At 42.8% G+C, this 21,765-nt stretch overlaps 1 protein-coding gene across 2 annotated transcripts in view; it reads right to left on the reverse strand.

Annotated features, from left to right (window-relative positions):
- Positions 1-21,765, reverse strand: part of urb1 (URB1 ribosome biogenesis homolog) — a 105,474-nt gene that overhangs the window by 65,303 nt on the left and 18,406 nt on the right. Inside the window, exons 9-16 of one of the 2 annotated variants that reach the window (XM_078232825.1) lie at positions 21,381-21,576; positions 17,018-17,155; positions 15,084-15,257; positions 12,787-12,949; positions 10,067-10,189; positions 7,145-7,257; positions 6,034-6,153; positions 1,870-1,986 (exon numbers count right to left, since the gene is read on the reverse strand). In XM_078232825.1, the coding sequence (XP_078088951.1) occupies positions 1,870-1,986; positions 6,034-6,153; positions 7,145-7,257; positions 10,067-10,189; positions 12,787-12,949; positions 15,084-15,257; positions 17,018-17,155; positions 21,381-21,576 (1,144 nt within the window). Of the gene's footprint in view, positions 1-1,869; positions 1,987-6,033; positions 6,154-7,144; positions 7,258-10,066; positions 10,190-12,782; positions 12,950-15,083; positions 15,258-17,017; positions 17,156-21,380; positions 21,577-21,765 lie in introns of both variants that reach the window. The other variant, XM_078232826.1, reaches the window with a different exon arrangement.

Genomic DNA, 21,765 nt, shown 5'->3' on the forward strand with positions numbered 1-21,765 from the left:
AGACAGAATCTGTGATTGGAGGAGCAGTTCTGTCTCTCCCACGTTTGCTGCTCCTCCAATCACAACTCTGCAGTCAGTTCCCAATCTGACTGCAAGACAGCAGAGTCACAATTTGCTTTCAGCCCCTTGGATAAGCTTTGGAAGTCAGAACATATATCTAAAATGGCGGATTTCTGAAATACCAATGTTGGGAATGCACCAAATGGTGGAAACTTCTCAACCCTGTAACGCTTATATTTATTTAGTACCATTCTTGGGCCGAATTCTCCCCCAAAAATTCTAGTGGGAGTTCAGAGAAGAATCTCCCACACTCTGTGCAATGGATATCATTAAATATCACTGGGTGGGGCTTATTCCCACTCGGGAGGCCAGCAGCATAGTGCTGAGGAGGCCACTGCGCATGCGCCGAACCATCAGTGCCGAGATTGGGCACGCACAGTAGCCCCACACTGCCAGCCTCCCGATTGCTGGCCAGCACCCTCGCAACACCGCCCTCCACCCCCCTCTCTCCCAACAGCCATTTCCAGGGCAGCCCCGAACCTCCTCCCCCCAGCACCTCCCCAACTCCCGATTCCGACCCCCTGCAGTCCTGGCCCCCACAGCAGGCTAACCATCCCCACACCCACAGTCCACCCTGATCGCTGGCTTCCCTCACCGATCCTGTCTGCAGAGTGGCAGCGGGACCCTCCACCCCCACTGATTGGCACTTTGCCTTTTGGGCAGTGCCAGGGGGCTCAGGTTGGCACTGCCAAGCTGCCAATGCCCAGGGGGCACCCACCCCGCTGCCCAACCCACTGATTGCCCCTCCCCTCTTCACTCCAGCAGGATCGGGTCGCCATTTCCCCATTAGTGGGGAACTACTGTAATCCCCGGTGGAGTGAACCACTCTGGCGGGGGGATGCTGGCAGCCCGGAGACTTCAGTCGCGGACTTGCTAATCACATTTAAATGATATTAAAATGACCATTTAAATGGTCTTTGCACCTCCCCGCCGATTTCCAATGCGGATGTGACACTGTCGGAAATCCGGCGCTGGGAGACGCTATTGGGGCAGGAACGAATGTGCGAACCCCACGAATCGGCCGACATGAGAATCTTCTGGCCCACTGCGTTAACAAATTAGCATAGCGGGATGGGAGAATCACTCCCATGATTTCAGGTTATTGGAAAGTGTTTTAAGAGTCAAATATGAGTGCCATCATTGCTGTGATGTAGGTGTGCATAGCAACCAATTAGTGCACAGCAAGATTCAACCAACTGTGATTGAGATCCTCTGTTTCTGGTGGTATTTGTTGAGGGATATATGTTGGCCATGACATTGAGAGAATTCCCCTGCTATTCTGTAAATAGTGTCATGGAATCATGTACATCAAACTGGAGGGGGAAATGGGGCCTTGGTTTATTTCAATTTGGAGACCAAGGTTCCATATTGGAAATATATCACTGTTCCTTCACTGTTGCTGACTCAAAATTCTGGAACGACCTCTCTAACAACATTGTGGGTGTACCTACACCACATGGACTGCAGTGGTTTAAGAAGACGACTCACCACCACATTGCTGTGGGCAATTAGAGATGGGCAATAAATGTTGGTCTGGTCAGCAATGCCTATAATCAAAGAATGAATTAAACAAAAAAGCAGAGACTGACACTTAATCTCCAGAACAACCGCTCCAACCAACATAAATGTTAAAGAGTAATGAGGTTTAAATAAAATCACCTCAGACCTGCCACCAAAATCATCTCCCACTCTAACTGATTGTGGAATTGGACTGAGTGCTGAGCGCTTAAAGAGCAAGTATTAATTGTTGCATTTCCAAGTAGTTATTATTTACATTATACAAGACCTATCAGTATAATCCATACTTACTCTTTCAAGAAATAAAATGACACTCTCTTGTTCTGATTCAGAAACAGACCAAAGACCTTTCATCCACATCTCTAGTTCTTTCCAGGTGTATTCAAAAATTCCACTCTCTTTTAAAACCTAGGCAGGAAACAAAAGCATGCAACACTTCATGGTTACCCCCAGGGAGATTAAATGTTGCAGGAGAACATAGGGTAAAGGAAAGTCAAGGAATGCTTGGTAATAGTTATTAAACACTGGATAAAATTTATTTAAATTGTGGTTCTGAATTGATTCAAAAGCTAAACCTTGTAGCTTTATTTGAAAGGACAACCCACCAATACATACACATGTAATCTAGTGCCCTAAGTTTTCAGTTTAAAGTTTATTTATTAGTGTCACAAGTAGGCTGCAATGAAGTTGGGGCGGCACGGTAGCACAGTGGTTCACAGCTCCAGGGACCTGGGTTCGATTCCCGGCTTGGGTCACTGTCTGTGTGGAGTTTGCACATTCTCCTCGTGTCTGCGTGGGTTTCCTCCGGGTGCTCCGGTTTCCTCCCACAGTCCAAAGATGTGCGGGTTAGGTTAATTGGCCATGCTAAAATTGCCCCTTAGTGTCCTGGGATGCGTAGATTAGAGGGATTAGCGGTTAAAAATATGTAGAGATATCTGGGTGGGATTGTGGTCGGTGCAGACTCGATGGGCCGAATGGCCTCTTTCTGTACTGTAGGGTTACTATGATTTCTATGATATGAAGTTAATGTGAAAATCCCTAGTCGCCACACTCCAGCGCCTGTTCGAGTACACGAAGGGAGAATTTAGCATGGTCAATGCACCAACCAGCACATCTTTCGGACTGTGGGAGGAAACTGGAGCACCCGGAAGAAACCCATGCAGATACGGGGAGAACGTGCAAACTCCACACAGACAGTGACCCAAGCCGGGAATCGACTGTGAGGTAGTAATGCTAACCACTGTGTTACCATGCCATCCCAATTCCTTTGATTTCAAAGGAAATCAACAGCACTGCATCCAAAAGGTAGGTCTTCCGACACTGAGAACTAAAATCCCTGATCTGCTATTCACCATTTAATGGGCTCACAAGAAATTCAGTTTAATAGTGAATCATTATAGACTTGCGCAACAGAGTACCTCAGACTGTCTTTCTCAAAGAACAATGAGCTGGATTTTAAAGCTCCCTTGCCAGTGGGTTTGATGGGGAAGACCTGTAAAATCCAGTAGCCGGCCTTCCTGCTGCCTACCCACCAACCAACCTGTCTCAGACAGGAGGGTGGGGGAGACATTGGGCAGCCCCGCCATTTAAGGGCCTCATATTACCACCGCTGGTATTTTATCAATGGTGGAGGCAGGCCCACGACATGCAAGAAGCCTGGCACCGGGAATGGTCTGTGTGGAGTGCAATTGCATGGCCCCACCATTGAAGGCCACCTGGACGCATCAGAATCACTCTTTCCTGACCAAGCTCAACTCCTCCTTTGTCCCTACCCCTCCTGGACTCTTGAAATCGGCCCCTCACTGAGATCCCCGACCCTGGGCTGCTCAGTATAGAGGACAACCCTGTAGTACTAGCTGTGGCCACCCTTCCTGGTGGCGCTGCTGGGACAACAGAATCTCGGGCCACCCAACTGGCCGGCAGCTCTCTTAAGGTGGGAATTATCCCCGAGAAAGGGGTGGAAGTGCGGTCTTGAACTAATTAACACTGCCCTCAGTGTTAAATTGCCACAGAACAGCCGTCAAGATTGTTGGTGGATTCCCCTGATGGTGACCAAGATCCCCCATAACATCCAGCCTAATACCTTGCTTTCCTTTACTGGGACACTTGTTGGTTTGAATTTGCTGTGTCACATCAGCATATATTCACTGAACAACCTGCACATATTCGTCACGTATTTTAAAGAAATATTGCATGCTACGATTAGAGACACTTCATTCCAGATTTTTGTTCTCTTCTACTCTCCCAACAAGTCACCTTTGGACAGGATGCAAGAATAGGCAGTTTCACCTCACTGGTTTGTAGCTTGCATGATCACAATTTAGTATTATAGAACAGATAAATTATGATTCTGAACGTCATTTGTATGACGGGTGTACAAATCCATGGTTTAAGACCGATTTCTTATTCAAAACGGCAATGTTCATGGTATTGTTAGGGTGCCAGATCAGAACAAACAAAGAACAAAGAGAACAAAGAACAATACAGCACAGGAACAGGCCCTTCGGCCCTCCAAGCCCGCGCCGCTCCCCGGTCCAGGATTGAATCCTGAATCCAGGATCCCCGCCCAATTTTCCAGCCTATCTACATACCAATATCCTATCCACCGAGCTGTCCCTCACAGCTATGATGCTTTGTTCATCACAACCTATTAACTCACCCCCACCCCCCCCCATTCCAGACCATGTGATCTCCAGGGAGAGGCGAAAACCCAGAGTGAAAACCCCAGGGCCAATATGGGGGAAAAAAATCTGGGAAATTCCTCTCCGACCCCCTGAGGCGATCGAAACGAGTCCAGGAGATCACAATGGCCCTGATCGGAAAATGCTTCCCAACCCTAGTCATTTCCACTTCCACGAACACCATATGAATTCCCTGCCCCCGAGACTGGTTCCCAACTATCCGCAGTCTCGCTCTGTACTGGCACCAGCAAGATGATCATAGAATGAAGCCTTGAAACGAGAAACAAGGAACAATTAGCCCGCGCCGCTCCCTGGTCCAAACGAAACCACTCTTTTGTATCCCTCCATTCCCACTCCGTTCATATAGCTGTCTAGATAAGTCTTAAACGTTCCCAGTGTGTCCGCCTCCACCACCTTGCCCGGCAACACATTCCAGGCCCCCACGACCCTCTGTGTGAAATATGTCCTTCTGATATCTGTGTTAAACCTCCCCCCCTTCACCTTGAACCTATGACCCCTCGTGAACGTCACCACCGACCCGGGGAAAAGCTTCCCACCGTTCACCCTATCTATGCCTTTCATAATTTTATACACCTCTATTAAGTCTCCCCTCATCCTCCGTCTTTCCAAGGAGAACAACCCCAGTTTCCCCAATCTCTCCTCATAACCAAGCCCCTCCATACCAGGCAACATCCTGGTAAACCTCCTCTGTACTCTCTCCAAAGCCTCCACGTCCTTCTGGTAGTGTGGCGACCAGAACTGGACGCAGTATTCCAAATGCGGCCGAACCAACGTTCTATACATCTGCAACATCAGACCCCAACTCTTATACTCTATGCCCCGTCCTATAAAGGCAAGCATGCCATATGCCTTCTTCACCACCTTCTCCACCTGTGACGTCACCTTCAAAGATCTGTGGACTTGCACACCCAGGTCCCTCTGCGTCTCTACACCCTTTATGGTTCTTCCATTTATCGTGTAGCTCCTCCCTATATTATTCCTACCAAAATGCATCACTTCGCATTTAGCGAAGCCTCAAGGGTATCTTATGAAGCCAAATTAGAGACCAACAATTTTTCTATTTTGGTCTAAATGTGAGGAAAGGATGCTTTACTGCAGGAGTAATTCCAAATCAGAAGCTAATTATGAACCTGATTGTCCACTTTATTGGCTTGGGTTATTTGAAAATGTGCAAAAAGGCAAACTGTACGTTTTTCATGTTGCTCATTAAAGCATAGTTTATATTAAGGGGAGGTGATAGCCCAGTGGTATTACCGCTAGACTATTAATCCAGAAAATCAGCTAATGTTCTGGGGATCCGGGTTCGAATCCCGCCACGGCAGATGGAATTAAGAATCTACAGATGACCATGAAACCATTGTCGATTGCCAGGAAAACCTATCTGGTTCACCCATTTCCTTTCAGGAAGGAAATCTGCTGTCCTTACCCGGTCTGGCCTACATGTGACTCCAGAGCCACAGCAATGTAGTCGACTCGCAACTGCCCTCAGAAATGGCCTGGCAAGCTACTCAGTTCAAGGGCAACTAGGGATGGGCAATAAATGCTGGCCAGCCAATGGCACCCATGTCCCATGAATGAATAAAGAAAATAAAGCACATCAATTACATTTAATTAGATTTAACAGACCTTGGGTGATACATTAATGGTAAATTTTCCTGACACATTCCAGCCAAATTCACAAATGTTATTTAAAGCTAACAGTATGCATATATTAGATTATAGGAACTAAATGGCAATTAAAATCTCAACTCACCTTTATAATGAGATGCTTGGTTGATGTTTGTAGTTGAGAGTTCTTGCTAGTCACATACATTTTAATCAACAAATAAAACACTGACTGTTCTCCACTATTCTTGTCCATATCTGTTATATCCTACATACAAATAAGAACTAGAAATCAGTTGTTGCAGTCTCTTAACATCTCCTCATCAGAATCATGAATCTCTTTATGAATACATCCAGCATTATGATCAGGTACACTATGGACCTTTGCAGTTTCTAAACATATTACATTTTTCAGGATTACTACCAGAATGCCCTGAAAACTATTTCAAAGTTCACATTTGTAGAACCCATTTATCATGATATACCCATGCTTTCCTCCCTCAAAGGAGAACTAGATTCTAGCTTGTTGAAAAAGTGCCACAGAAATAGGTTCCACATAAAGAAACAAAAGACTTGCATTTCTCTGCACAGCCAGAGTAAAGTTCTGGCCACCACATTACACAGGAGATTTATGGGAAAGCTGCAAGGAATGGAGAACTTTAGCTATGAAGGTTGGGTAGACTGCTTTATTTTCTTGCAGTAAAAAAGGCTGAGGGAAGAATTAACTCAGGTGTATAAAATGGTGAGGGCCCACATAGTGTGGATGGGAAGAACCTATTTCCCTTCGCATTTAAAGTGACTAGCAGAAGGATTCATGAGGGGGCTTGAGGAGGAGTTTTGTTTCACGGAAAAATGGTGGAGATCTGGAAATCAACCGGAAAGGATGAGTAAGAGGCAGAAACGCTCAGCTTTTCTTTGAAATGCCGTCATAGGATCCATTACATTCTCCCGTGAGGACAGACTTGGCTCAACATCTCATCTGAAAGACAGAACCTCTGACAATACAGCATTTCCTCGGTACTGCACTGAGGTGTTAGTCTAGATTCAGTGCTCAAGTCTCTGGAGTGGGACTTGGAACTCCCAACCTTCTAAGTTATAGGCGAAGGCGGCAGTATGAAGCCAGAGTTGAAGTCATTCGGCAATTAATACTGAATTAATTTGATTTTGACAGTCAACTGAAAAGGAGATATTGCAACTTTATACCTAAAATGCCATTCCAATCTAAACAGACACAAAAGGTTTGTCTAATAGAATTGTACCTGAACTCTGAACCATGCAAACTTATTGGCAGGCAACTCCAGGGAAAGCTGCAGTATGCGGTGCTGTAGAACAGGAGCAATTTCCTGTCTCACTCCCTTCTCGCTTACGATGCCTGGAAAACAGGAGTTGAACACCTCACCATCAGTGCAGAACTCAACATATTCCTCACATGGAAATTACAGCACACAGACATGTCATTCAGCCCAAACAGTTGTCTATTTGTTCCCGAGTTTACGCTCCACACAAGTCTCCTCCCAGCCCTCCCATGTAATCCTATCATCAACTGCCAATCCCTTTCTCCCTCATGTGGTTATCTAGTTTTCTTTTGAATGCACCCAAGCTTTCTTCGTTAACCATTCCCTTTCAGAGCAATTTCCACATTCTAACCACTCCTTATTCAGGAATGGAAGACAATCCTTTGAGAAACAATCTATTTGTAATTGTCGCAAATTTAAATTTAAGATGAATGCGCTCACTGGATGTGAACATAGGAAAAAATATACAAACATGATTGACATCATTCTTATTTAAGAAGGCTTGTTGCGCTAAGTTGAGAGATGTCGATGCTGCAGAATAGAACAAGTGATCTATTCAGTGACATTATGAAGTAACGCAGATATCATTGTGGTTTCCATCCCTAAATTAAATTTAATTGGCGCCAAGTTGGAAATAGATCAGTGCTATGTAACAAGATCCACCAGTAATTGAACTGGGATCCCCAAAACAATTTCAGTTAGGGCCAATGCAGAGAGAAGGAACATTCATTTATTGGTCTGGGCTGGATTCCAACCCCTGTCCTAGTTGTGAAGGGGCACTGGTGAAATCTAATGTTCTAAATATTCCCCATCAGCTTTTTCCTCACTCACTTCTTGTCTTAATTTGCAGCTCTCTGCTTTAATCAATCTTCCAATTGTGCAGCTCATTAGTGCATCACTGTACTGACTTTAGAAAATAGTTGTTAAACTCACTGTTACAACCCCAATCAACTGCTCTATCTGTGGCTTAAAGGAATTAATATTCTTCAACTAAAAGCAGAAAATCATGGGACTGGCCATTGATTTCCTAATATGTGATCCCAGTGAATGAGGTTTTTCACCAGGAGAATATATTTTTACTCAATCATTAGAAGTAAATGAAATAACATTATAAATAATGACAATGTCTTTCATTGCATATAGGCTGCCTTACTCCTGGGAAAACGCACAATTATCAATTGCTTATATATAAACCACAACCTGAATGTAACCAGTTTTTGGTGCTTAAAATGTGCAAACCATCTTTCAGTAAATCATCCACCACCTTAAACATTCATTTGCTTGATCACTGACGGACTCTGGCTGCATAGAGGGCCATATACCAGAGGCACTGCAGCAACTGGCCAAAGCACCTCAAACAGCAATCCCTAACCCACAAGCTCCACCGCATGGAAAGACAAGGCCAGCAGGCCCTGTTATTTGTCATTTATATTAATGATTTGGATGAGAATATAGGGGGCATGGTTAGTAAATTTGCAGATGACACCAAGATTGGTGGCATGGTGGACAGTGAGGAAGGTTATCTCCAATTGCAGCGGGATCTTGATCAATTGGGCCAGTGGGCTGACGAATGGCAGATGGAGTTTAATTTAGACAAATGCAAAGTAATGCATTTTGGTAGATTGAACCAGGGCAGGACTTACTCAGTTAATGGTAGGGCGTTGGGGAGAGTTACAGAACAAAGAGATCTAGGGGTACATGTTCATAGTTCCTTGAAAGTGGAGTCACAGGTGGACAGAGTGGTGAAGAAGGCATTCGGCATGCTTGGTTTCATCGGTCAGAACATTGAATACAGGAGTTGGGACGTCCTGTGGAAGTTGTACAAGACATTGGTAAGGCCACACTTGGAATACTGTGTGCAATTCTGGTCACCCTATTATAGAAAGGATATTATTAAACTAGAAAGAGTGCAGAAAAGATTTACTTGGATGCTACCGGGACTTGATGGATTGAGTTATAAGGAGAGGCTGAATAGACTGGGACTTTTTTCTCTGGAGCGTAGGAGGCCGAGGGGTGACCTTATAGAGGTCTATAAAATAATGAGGGGCATAGACAAGGTAGATAGTCAATATCTTTTCCCCAAGGTAGGGGAGTCTAAAACTAGAGGGCATAGGTTTAAGGTGAGAAGGGAGAGATCCAAAAGTGTCCAGAGGGGCAATTTTTTCACACAAAGGGTGGTGAGTGTCTGGAACAAGCTGCCAGAGGTAGTAGTAGAGGCGGGTACAATTTTATCTTTTAAAAAGCATTTAGATAGTTACATGGGTACGATGGGTATAGAGGGATATGGGCCAAATGCGGGCAATTGGGATTAGCTTAGGGGTTTTAAAAAAAAAGGGCAGCATGGACAAGTTGGGCCAAAGGGCCTGTTTCCATGCTGTCAACCTCTATGACTCTAGGCCCATGGTGACACATCCATGTTCCCCTCTAAGTCACACTCCATCCTGATTTGGGAGTATTTCACCATTCCTTAATTGTCACTGGATCAAACTCCTGGAACTCTCTCCCTGATGGCACTGTGGAAACATCTCCACCACACTGACTCTAGGGACCCAAGAAGGTGGGTTGCTACACCTTATCGACAACAATTCCACACCTTATCGACAATAATTAGGCAATGGCAATAAATGCTTGCCTTGTTGGCGATGCAGCATCCAGGTAGTGAAAAAATAAAGAGAAATTATGCTACATTTTCACATAAGTAACCATTGGTACCTAACTTCATATAAAAAGAGACCATTGTCCGTGAATGAAAAGATGCCACCTGCAATGAGTTAATGCATCTAATTTGGATCCACCCAATTCCACTTTTCAAACTGCCAGTGGTTTGTGAGCAACGCATTTCCCAGTAGCCATGTAGTTTTGAAGAAATATAGAATATTTACATACCTTTAAGTAATTTACTGAAATCAAATGTACACTGTGAAACCAGGTGAGGGACCACTTTCTGGTAAAGGCACATAACCTCGAGCACAATTGCCTTCAGAACAGTGGTCTCAGCATCATCTCTACCTAGAGAAGAAGATAGGAAATCTGACTTTACTAAGATAAATTACATTAATGTAATTAATTTATTAATTAATGGCGGCACGATAGCACAGTGCCAGGGGGCCTGGGTTCGATTTCCGGCTTGGGTCACTGTCTATGTGGAGTTTGCATGTTCTCCCCGTGTCTGCGTGGGTTTCCTCCGGATGCTCTGGTTTCCTCCCACAATCTGAAAGACATGCTGGTTAGGTGCACCAACCCGAACAGGCGCCGGAGTGTAGCGACTAGGGGAATTTCACAGTGGCTTCACTGCAGTGTTAATGTAAGCCTTACTTGTGACTAATAAACTTTTAAAAATTAATGCACAGATTGCATGTTTAATATGACCAAAAGTGTTTAAAAACTTTAATTACAGGTTTAATTTTTTTTTAAATCAAGGGTTTGCAATCGTAAAAATAAAGCGCGAGGCTTGTAAAGTTTTGCTGCTCTCAACTATTTGACTACTGCTGTCATGTACTGAGCACTGGTCACAATTGTTTAACACATGTTAACAATGATGGAATAATTCAAAGCAAGAATCATAACTTTGATGATAAGATTAATGAGGTGACATAGTGAAAGAAACTGAGTAATGCTATCACACATTCAACCAGACTACCCAAGTACCTCAACATAATCCACACAGCTGTACTGTTAACTTGAGGATTGCGCGCAATTCACCGTCGGATTTGGTTTTATTTCTCATAGAAATAATTTACTAAGAAATGTACGAGCAACTACAAAGAAAAAAATCATTTCAATGTTATGTTAAACTTGCCATTTATTTTTTAAACATACTTTCCCCCGTTTTCCACCTGACTTTGAACCATATATCTCACACTTTGCTGATCATCCACAATTTCGCAATGTCCAATGGTGATTTTTGAATTGTTTGTGAAATGAATGAGAGACTGACTGGGGCATATTTATTTCCCAGCCTGAATTGGCTTACAGCAGTGGAAGGGGTCCTTGTTTTTGGTCCCCACAGTGGTAGTGGACCCATCGTGGGAGTGATTCAAGCAGTGGGAACTTGGACGGTGACAACATTGAATACAGGGGCGGCACGGTAGCACAGTGGTTAGCACTGCTGCTTCACAGCTCCAGGGACCTGGGTTCGATTCCCGGCTTGGGTCACTGTCTGTGTGGAGTTTGCACATTCTCCTCGTGTCTGCGTGGGTTTCCTCCGGGTGCTCCGGTTTCCTCCCACAGTCCAAAGATGTGCGGGTTAGGTTGATTGGCCATGCTAAAATTGCCCCTTAGTGTCCTGGGATGTGTAGATTAGAGGGATTAGTGGGTAAAACGTGTAGGGATATGGGGGTAGGGCCTGGGTGGGATTGTGGTCGGTGCAGACTCGATGGGCCGAACGGCCTCTTTCTGTACTGTAGGGTTTCTATGATTCTATGAGTAGCTTAGCTAGGAACAGACCATACTTAGGGAACATTTTGGTGAAGGCAGCATGAGTGACAAACAGTTTTTGGCCCGGTCATCCATTATTTCTACCAGAAGCGTTAAGAACCTATTTTTGCTTTTAACATATTTACTACGTATTGGGTCAAACATTGTTGGGCAACTCAGGCGTGTCCAGTGAAGCTTTCACCTGCACCCTTTAGCTGGAAACCTTTTGGCTTTAGAAGTAGTTAAGAGTAAGAGTGGATAATGATACAGCAAGATCATCAGCCGCACGATTGGGTCTCTCGAATCAACGAGAGTTAAGGATCGAGAGAAACAGAGGGCAAACGTGGGTGGGTGAATTCAAGGCAACATCAAATCAGCTACAGAAAGAGAAAAAATAAGGGGGAAAGACTGCTTTAAGAGAGAAAGAGAAGATAAGGTTGTTTTTAATTTTAAAATCAGACATTTAAAAAAAATCTTGAACAATTCACTAACTGAAGGAATGATAATCCATACTTTTATTGTTCCCTTTCTGACAATCATTACCGATTGTCACATCATTAAAGGGCTCTTAAAATTATTAATTACTAAAATAAGGTTTATGTGGTAAGCTTATTGGTTAATTAATGTGAAATGAAGCAACATGGGGAGGTTAACGACCATTTTGTCAAAGTTAACGTCAGAGAGTCTCGAATAGGGGGACAAAGCTACAAGATAAAGGGGAGGTCATTTAAAATTGAGGTGCGTAGAAATTTCTTCTCGCAGAGGGTGGTGAATCTCTGGAATTCTCCGCCTCAGAGGGTGGTGGAGGCTGGATCATTAGAAGTATTTAAAGTGGAGGTGGATAAATATTTGATAGATCAAGGAATAGAGGGCTATGGGGAAAAGGCACAGAAAAGGAGTTGAAGGCGGCATCGATCAGCCATGATCGTATTGAATGGCGGGGCAGGCTTGAAAGGCCTGGTGGCCGACTCCTGCTTCTGTTTCATGAGTGAGTGGAACAAATCATCCTGCAAGTTTGGGTGACTTGCAATTATGGATTGTCTCTTTCTCACTACAAGTTGCTGGCCTATTTGCACGTTAACATTGTGCATCATTCACATGCTGTTATTTTGTCTGCAAAATATTAACTTTTACAATTTAAACCACACAAGCAACTTCCCCTCCCTTCCCACTCTGAGAAAAAAACCTACCATGATGCTCTGTAAAATCCGATATCTCATTTGCTTCCTCTGGTGCACGGGTGCTTTTTGGGTTTTTCTCATCCCCCTGTTCTCCTTTCCCATCTTCCTCTTTTCTTTCATTTTTTAAAAGAGATTGCCATGTAGCTACAATGCTATTCATGTCTGGCAAATGCTGTGTCAAAAAAAACACATTCGTGTCACAGAATAGTATAGGCATTCCAGAAAGTGGTATTTCTGCAGACGTAAGGATTATTAAAATAGCTTTTGTAAATCTGGATTTTACTGATGGAAATTATTACTGAATTTGACCTAATATTCTTGTGAAGTAGTTTACTTATTAGTCACAAGTAGACTTACATTAAGACTGCAATGATGTTACTGTGAAAATCCCTTCGTCGTTGAACTCTGGCACCTGCTTGGATACACTGAGGGAGAATTAAGCATAGCCAATGCACCTAACCTGTATATCAGTGGACTGTGGGAGAAAACCGGAGCACCCAGAGGAAACCCACACAGACACGAGGAGAATGTGCAAACTCCACACAGGCAGTGACCCAAGCCGGGAATCGAACCTGGGTCCCTGGTGCTGTGAGGCAGCAGTGCTAACCACTGTGCCACCCATGTGACAACTTTAATCCTAAAGGATTAGAATGATTTGACAGGGCGTAAACTGTAATACTGTAAATTGGTGTGAACATAAATGTTTGGTAATAATTATGGAAGTGAATGTTAGATTATTTTGATCATTACCCATTCAATTTTTAAAAATGTTTAAATATTATCATTCATGCCAATTAGTAACTTTCATTCCTATCCCCTAATAGAATGCATCTCATTTACACATCTTCCCAAATGATTTCACCTCTTGCTAATGGGGAGCCTGTAGGTGATTTATATCCAGAAGGCATTCGATAAGATGCCACACAAAAGTTAACACACAAGGTTAGTTCACATGGGCCAAAAATAGAAAATGCTGGAAAATCTCAGCACGTCTGTCAGCATGTGTGTGGAGAGAATAGCGCCAACGTTTTGAGGCTAGATGGCCCTTTGTCAGAGCTTTGTCAGCTCTGACGAAGGATCATCTAGGCTCGAAACATTGGCTCTATTCTCTCCACACAGATGCTGACAGACGTGCTGACATTTTCCAGCATTTTCTGTTTTTGTTTCAGATTCCAACATTCGCAGTATTTTGCTTTTATTTTAGTTCACATGGGATTAAGGGTAATTCATTAGCTTGGATAGAGGATTGGCCAACCAACAGAAAGTCGGGATAAATAGATATTTTTCATTGGCCATGCTAAAAAAATTCTCCCTCAGCGTATCCGAACAGGCGCTGGAGTGTGGTGAATGGGGGGATTTTCACAGTAACTTCATTGCAGTGTTAATGTAAGCCTACTTGTGACACCAATAAATAAACTTTTCTGGTTGGCAAGATGGAACTAGTGGGGTGCCACAGGGTTCAATCCTCAGGTTCCAGCTCTTTACCATCTATGTTAATGACTTGGATGCAGCGATAATAGGTACCATAACCAAATTTGCAGATGACGCGAAAATAGGTGGGATAGTAAGTTGTAATGATGAAATAAGAAATTTACAATGGATATGGGTAGGTTAAGTAAATGGGGCAGAAAATTGGCAGATGGAAAAATGCAAAGGCAAATTATCTAAATGAAGAGAAACTTCTGTGTGCTTCAGTGCAGAGAAAATACATTCATAAATGGATATGAATAGGTTAGGTAAATGGGCTAAAGTTTGCCAGATGGAGTTTAATGTAGATAAGTGAGGTTATCCACTTTGGTCAGAAAAATAGAAAAGCAAATTATTACCTAAATGGAGAGAAGCTTCATAGTGCTTTGGTGCAGAGAAATCTGGGTGACCTTGTGCATGAACCACAGGAAACTAGTATGCAGGTAATAAGGAAACAGCAGGAAATAAGGAAGGCAAATGGAATCTTGGCGGTTATTGCTAAAGCAATAGAATATAAAATTAGTGAAGAGTTGCTGCTACTGTACACCTCTGTGAAGCGTACTGACGTATTCTCCACATTGAAGGTGCCACATAAGTACAAGTCGTAACCAAAATCTGATCCAAAAGCAGTTTGTCCAGTGTAACTTGTTAACATTGGAATCCTTTTACAATGAAGTGCACGTGTTAGTTTGTAGGTGAGAACAGCTATTACTAATTGGGGAAAGATTAGGCAATTAATTTTAAGTCTATAAGAACTGGTTTACACCAGGGTATGGGAGGAAAAAAGATTATTTGCTGGTGCTCTGGTGTCTTCTTGACATGACGGCAGTCCCAAATACCTTGCTGAAGGTCTCTCTGTACTGTTGTGCAAAGTCCGCCATTGTACTGGGAGTGTAAATCTCAGAGTTTTGCCACACTTCCTCATTTAGGCAATGTTCAACGTTCTTCAGAGCCCTCTTCATAAAATATGCAAGCAAGGAGAAGGTATTGTGTTGGACTACCTTATTTGTAAACTGAAAGTAAAAAGAGACAATTCACTAAATTTACTTTTCGATGTGTGACATTATGAGACTGATAAGAAAATAGTCTCCATTGCGATTTTTAAAAATTGGAAATAAAAGCAGAACACGACTGAGACAGTGAGCCTATCAAAGTCAGAGAGTTGAGTTACATTTTGCATGTGATTCTTAGATAAAAATACACTTGACAGAAATTATCACTACGTCTCATTTTTTTAGAAGAAAAAAACTGGAGGGTTAAAATAAAGTACCTTCATTATTACAGAAACCTTACTTTATTTTATAGCTGCACACTTCAGTGTTATGGAAGTCAGCAGCTCGAATTGGATCAGGGGGATAATTTAGTTCTGCTAATGTTCTCAGCATAGTTATATGGCCCAAAAAATTAAAGAATCAATGTTCCTTTTACTTTTGCAACAGGAAACGCCAATTTCTGCAGGTGCAAAGGTCAGGAAAGAGGGCCAAAGACCCATCATGGACGCTGCCTCCTCTTACGATCCAAGGCTTTGCTTGTGGAGCAGAATAGGAACAACGTGGTACGAAATGGGCATTTCCAGGCACAGGGGAACCCCGGGCAGCGGGATTCAGTTCGCGTTGGCTTTAGCAGTGAATGGGTGAGCAGCTGGATATCCCAGTTCCTTCACTGGATACTTCAGCCTTAGCACCCTGGACCTCAGCAATCATGCAGCAGGATCCTCGTCTTTTTCCGAACAAAAAGCCCTGCCAATAGGTACACTTGTGCCAAGAGTAAAAGTCGGCAACATTAAAGTCGGAGATGCCGGATGAGTCACAGCTCTATCTAGGAAGACACTTTTGGCACACTGTACCTGCCCACCACCTGGGCTTGTGGCAGGGAATTAGCCCAAAATCCCCCAAGCAAGTCATCTGTTTTGTGCAAATTACCTGGGACCACCTCCAGCACTTGTTAACTAACATAACCTTTGTGATAAGTACAGTTTAAAAGCAGTGCAAGTTAAAAGCTTTGTAACAACGTCTGCAGTGGACACAAACAAACCTAGTCACGTTTACACAAGTAGTTGATTCAAGTCCAGTCCCCCTGGATGCAATTCTGGTTATAAATGGCCAAATTTTCTATTTTTGTCCTGATATACTGTACCTTCCCATACTTGTAAGGCAGTGCAGGCAATTGATAGTTTTTGAATTTTTTTAACTCATTTACGGCTTGGCCCGCATTTATTGCCCATGTCTAATTGCCTTTGCACTGCCATTTCAGAGGTTGCTGTGGATCTGGAGACACATGTAGTAGAGCAGACTAGGTGAGGACGGCAGATTTCCTTCCCCAAAGTACATTAGTGAACCAGATGGGTTTTTATGACGATCGGCAATGGTTTCATTGGTCTTTTAATTCCAGATTTTTATTGAATTTAAATTTCACCATTCGAATCCAGGTCCCCAGAGCTTTACACTGGGTCGCTGGATTACTAGTCCAGTGACAATACCACTACCCCACCACCTTCTCAGATGCACACCAGTCCTATGTTTTACTATGTACCATATTGCATTTTCTGGCTCCTGATGCAAGAAAGGAATCATATTAGGCAGATCAGTAGTAAAATTGGTTGTAGAGTGTGCAGTAATTTGCCTTTCTGCTGACAAATGTTTTGTATATTCTGAATAATTTGGATTTTAAGAAACAAATAATTAGTAATTTTTTGTTTACACTGATTCCCTGAGTAAATATGGCTTTAATTTTGATTTTAAGAAACAAATAAATATTAAATGTTTTTTCTTACACTGATTCCCTGCGTAAACATGATTTTAGTAGCCACTGGAGGTAATGTTGTGACCATCACCATCGAGAGGAGACGAGGGACTGGGATGAACTCTTTTGTCCTGAAGGCCTTGGAAATCTCTGGCTGAGCTTCGTAAATCTAGAATAGAAGTTCATAGTACAAAACAAAATTTATGAGGAGTATGCATGATCCAGTGTTCACTTAGATAAATCGTTTCTTACTCAGGTACCTTTAATAAAAGTTTAAATATTTACTCTATTCACTGTCTATTCTCAGTTTAGTTTTAAACAAATACCACACTGTAGAGATTAAACATACAAAGAATTTACTGTGAAGTATCACAAGTTTGCTTGTCAAATTGTTTTCCTCAGTTATTGCTAACACTTGCCGTGAATAAATCGAAACTGAGATAGCATGAATGTGCTGGCTTAAAGTTGGCAAACTAAAGGCTGCAGTTTTCGCCAATATTTCCTCTAGGCTGCTTGGCTGCACACTAACACAAAAGTCCCTACTCAGAGTGTACACAAGTTATCGCAAAAAAAGTAAAGACCTTCACAAACACGTACGCACACGCAAAGAAAGATCTGGTTTCAACAAGAGTTTTCAGGGAGAGAGTATCTGCTTTGCAGAGTTCCCTTCATCCCATACATACAGTGGTCCTGTTTTAACAGATTGTGGCTATTTCTGTGCACTAACAGACTATTTCTGACTTTGATGGACCCTGAAAGAAAACACTCCTCAGTTGCAATTATACTACAAATTTGTGCTTGTGAACACCATCTTGCTCAGCTGTGGGCCAGGTGGTGCATAATCTTCAAACTACTTTTTGAATGTTGTGCTTTTCTCCCTGTCGATGGAATTTTCCGGTGCCACCCGCCATGGGAATCATAGTGGGCAGGACAGGGACCATGCAAAGGTCCGTCGACCCCGGGTGGGACGTCAACCCCGACCTAAGTGCTGGCTCTGATTTTGCAGTCAGTGGTGAAGCATGGGTGCTTGCTGCTGACCTTGAAGAAAGCTGCCCACAAAGATCCAGCAATCTTTTCAGTGTGGCTTTCCCCTTTCCTTATGGCAGTTCAAATCTGGGAGCAAGTCAAGGGGATTGTCTTGGTGTGAAGTAGCAGTGATGTCAGCAAGCAGGGAATGAGTCATACGTACTGAAGTAATCGCACACAGTTACCCAGGAAGTTAAAGGCACCCAACTTCTTTAACTTGCAATTTAAAATTTCGGACAGCAAAGTAAGTTATGATTGGATTAGCATAGAAACTGAAATAAAGATAAACGATTGAAAAAAAAGATTTTACTGAAATGTGCATTTTATTATGGAGAAACTTGACATTCCACAAATATAAAATTAGATTTTCAGTGTCAGTGAGGGTGTTTAGCAGTAATTATGAAGTCAATATGTGATTGAAAACCCGATTAGACCTCTTTCAAGGATTTTTACATCAAGACCAACAGTGCCTTGATGTAAAAAGAGTAATTAAGAGTGCATGTTCTTGTCAAATTATAGATTTCCCTTTGATATTTTCTGGTAGTGTCTCAACAGTGAACCGAAACAAAGTCACAGACAGCAACCTCTGGATTTCCGCATTATTCTGCGCTCGCGCGAGCTTAGAAATTGCTGTCAGTTTCAGTGCAGCAATGGTGATGTACACCAGCAGCTTTGTTGTCATTATCAAAGGAAGTCCAGACCTTTCCAAATTTATTGATTACAAATCAATTAAGTGCTCTTTCACAGGCATAGCATTTTTGTTTTCTTACTAAGATTCCTCCTTTCTTTACAGATGGTGCCTGACCTATCGAATGTCCAGCATTTCCTGTTTGTCTTTCAAACACTTGTGTTGTTAATGCATCAAACCCATAGTCCCAGGTTCATTGATTCCATTGAAACCAATTAATATAAATTCATTGCATGAATTAATGGACATAGCACCAGTGTTTTAAACTGTTCTCTTTGCGTGGATATTTTCTAAAGTAATTGAACAGGAGTTTGCCCTTGAGTTAAAGTTTATTTATCAGTCACAAGTAGGCTTACATTTACACTGCAATGAAGTTACTGTGAAAATTCCTTAGTCGCCACACTCTGGCGTTCCTGTACACTGAAGGAGAATTTAGCATGGCCAATCCACCTAACCTGCACACCTTTGGACTGTGGGAGGAAACCGGAGCACCCGGAGGAAACCCACGCAGACACAGGAAGAATGCGCAAACTCCACATAGAGTGACCCAAGCTGGGAATTGAACCCGGGTCCCTGGCACTGTAAGGCAGCAGTGCTAATCACTGTGCCACCCCGGATATGTTTTCACATATCCTTCACCCCATGATGATAGAACTACTGAACGGTCTGTTAGGGTTTGTTAACGTTAAGAGAAATCGGAACACCCACTGATCCACTAAAAGAAGCTATGCCACAATATTTCATTTTTTAAACTAAAACAAACTTCTCTGTATATAAAGAGGAATGAAACAATTAAAGGAAGTACTGATCACTTAATACTATAGCTTACAAAGATTTATGCTATAAACATATATCTCCTTTTTATTTGTCCCCAGAGTGCCCATTTATATTACAAGACTCTTGAAACTTCATTCATGACTTTAAGGACCAACCCAAAGGAATGCCACAACTCTCTGGAATTCACTTTAATTCTCCTCGATGTTCCTCCAATGCTTTAAGATAAGATTTTATGTGGATCCTTTCTTTCATTTTATGACTAAGCCCTGTCATTTTTCTTTAAGGCCTCAAAGTTGCCGACTCCTTGGTCTGGTTGCTGGCAGGTACCAAATTACCTTCTCACCGCCTTCCAACTCTGCAAAATGATTTCTGCCAACAAGGCTCTGTGAAGACCATTGTAGGTTTCTTCCTCTAGCTTCAAACTAGGCAAATCTTCCTCTTCCTCCCCGTACAAATTTCAAACTGAGCTCAGGTCCCCCATCTGCATTGCACGCAATGAGTGATAAGGATAGTGCTTTTTCCGCTTTAGGTGCAGAGCAGGTATAACTAACATTCATCTTCTTTGGCTCTTCCAGCTCAGCGAGCTGCAGTCTATATCAAACTAAAGCTGCCTTCTGTGAGAAACACCCAGCTAAATTAAACAAATGAACCTTCTATTCCCCCATAGTCCATCTCCATAACAACGTGGCATGTTTTGTGATGTTCTCAAAAAAGAATGTGAATTAATCATTTTACCTACAATATTAACTCTTTGATTCTGTAACTTATACAACTAATTTATATCTCTTATGGAGTTTTGCAACCCTCCTCTCCCAGAATTGATGGCCCTTTAAAGGAACTCTCTTGTTTACAATTGGCTTTCAGCTTCCTTTCATCTGAGACTTACATAAACAACTTAAATGTTTTAATGAAGGATAGATCTTCTGATTTCTTACAAGCTGAAAGATGGGTCATTCATTGCTCAATGCCTTCACATTTTATCCTCTGACCTTGTAAGACAGGTTAATTAAACCTAGGGCAAAATCTTGAGCCCACATTCGCCGTCTGCGAGGTTGCCGGTGGGGATTCAAGGCCCGGAAGTATCAGTTCTCACTAGTGAGGACATGCTTTCAGACCTTCTTTGCCCCCTCGCTGGCGACATCATCAGGTTCACGCTCACAGTGATTGAGCAAGGGGTGGTGGCAAAGAGAGAAGGGGCCGACAATCATTTTGGGGGCTGGGAGGCGGGTAGAGAAGGGGCTGATGATCACACTGGGGGGTGGGGCCAAAGAGAGAAGGGGCTGATGATCACACTGGGGGGTGGGGCCAAAGAGAGAAGGGGCTGATGATCGTGGGGGGTAGAACTCCGAGTGAATGTTCGCTCCAATCGTGGGTGGGGAGGGGAGCCCCTGAGGCCTCAGTGGTGGGGTTGAGGGAGGCATATTGGAGCTCTGATTAAAGGGGGCCCCGAAAGATGACGCCCTGATCTCTGAGTAGTCAGGCTTTGCCATCGTGTTTAAGCCCCACCCCCCTCCATGACGGCATAACAGGCCCTTGATTTTTGTTGTCAGAGTGTGGTAGAATATGCAGAGAATACCGACCAGTCTTACCAGAGTAAACACACCAGTTTTCTCATAACACAGCCATTTGTTGATAAGATTTTGCTCCTAGTCTTGTTTGATTTGCAGTTACATTGGGGTTGTTTATCAGTTTCTTAATTATTCATTTATCTTACATTTAACACTTTACTCTCCAACCTAAACGTTATAACCAAAAAATGAAGATCAACGATGAAATTAGATGATTATGCTAACCAGCATTTCACATGTGCTCCAGAATTAATTTATTGATGTCTTACAACTGTAATACATTATAATCAGCACCAAGTCTGAAAGCATCTGCGAGCGAGTTAGTTGCTCCCTACCTTTCGAAGTAGTTTGACATTGTCCAACCAGACTGTCTTAGGTCTAGGGATAAAGGAATACTGTGTTTCCTTGAAGAATCTGTTCAATAAATCAGGACACACTTTGAGGATGTTCGTCATCAAGTCAGCCACCAGTGCATCTTCTGTGGCTGTCTTTAAACACAGCAGAAATCTCAGCAGCGCAATATTTCCTCCCCTGCATGTGCAATCATAGTTCACAATTAAAAAAATCTCTTTAGATCCGCAGACAATCCATTAATGAACACCAATAAGTTCATAAGCAATGTAAAAATTAAAACAAAATATGAAGCAACTCATGTTAATGACCACTTTCTGCATTTCAACAAATATCCCCTAAAATCCGAGAAGCCAAGTAAAGACAGAT

The sequence above is a fragment of the Mustelus asterias genome, chromosome 17 (genome assembly GCF_964213995.1).
Source record: "Mustelus asterias chromosome 17, sMusAst1.hap1.1, whole genome shotgun sequence".
NCBI classification, from domain to species: Eukaryota; Metazoa; Chordata; class Chondrichthyes; order Carcharhiniformes; family Triakidae; genus Mustelus; species Mustelus asterias.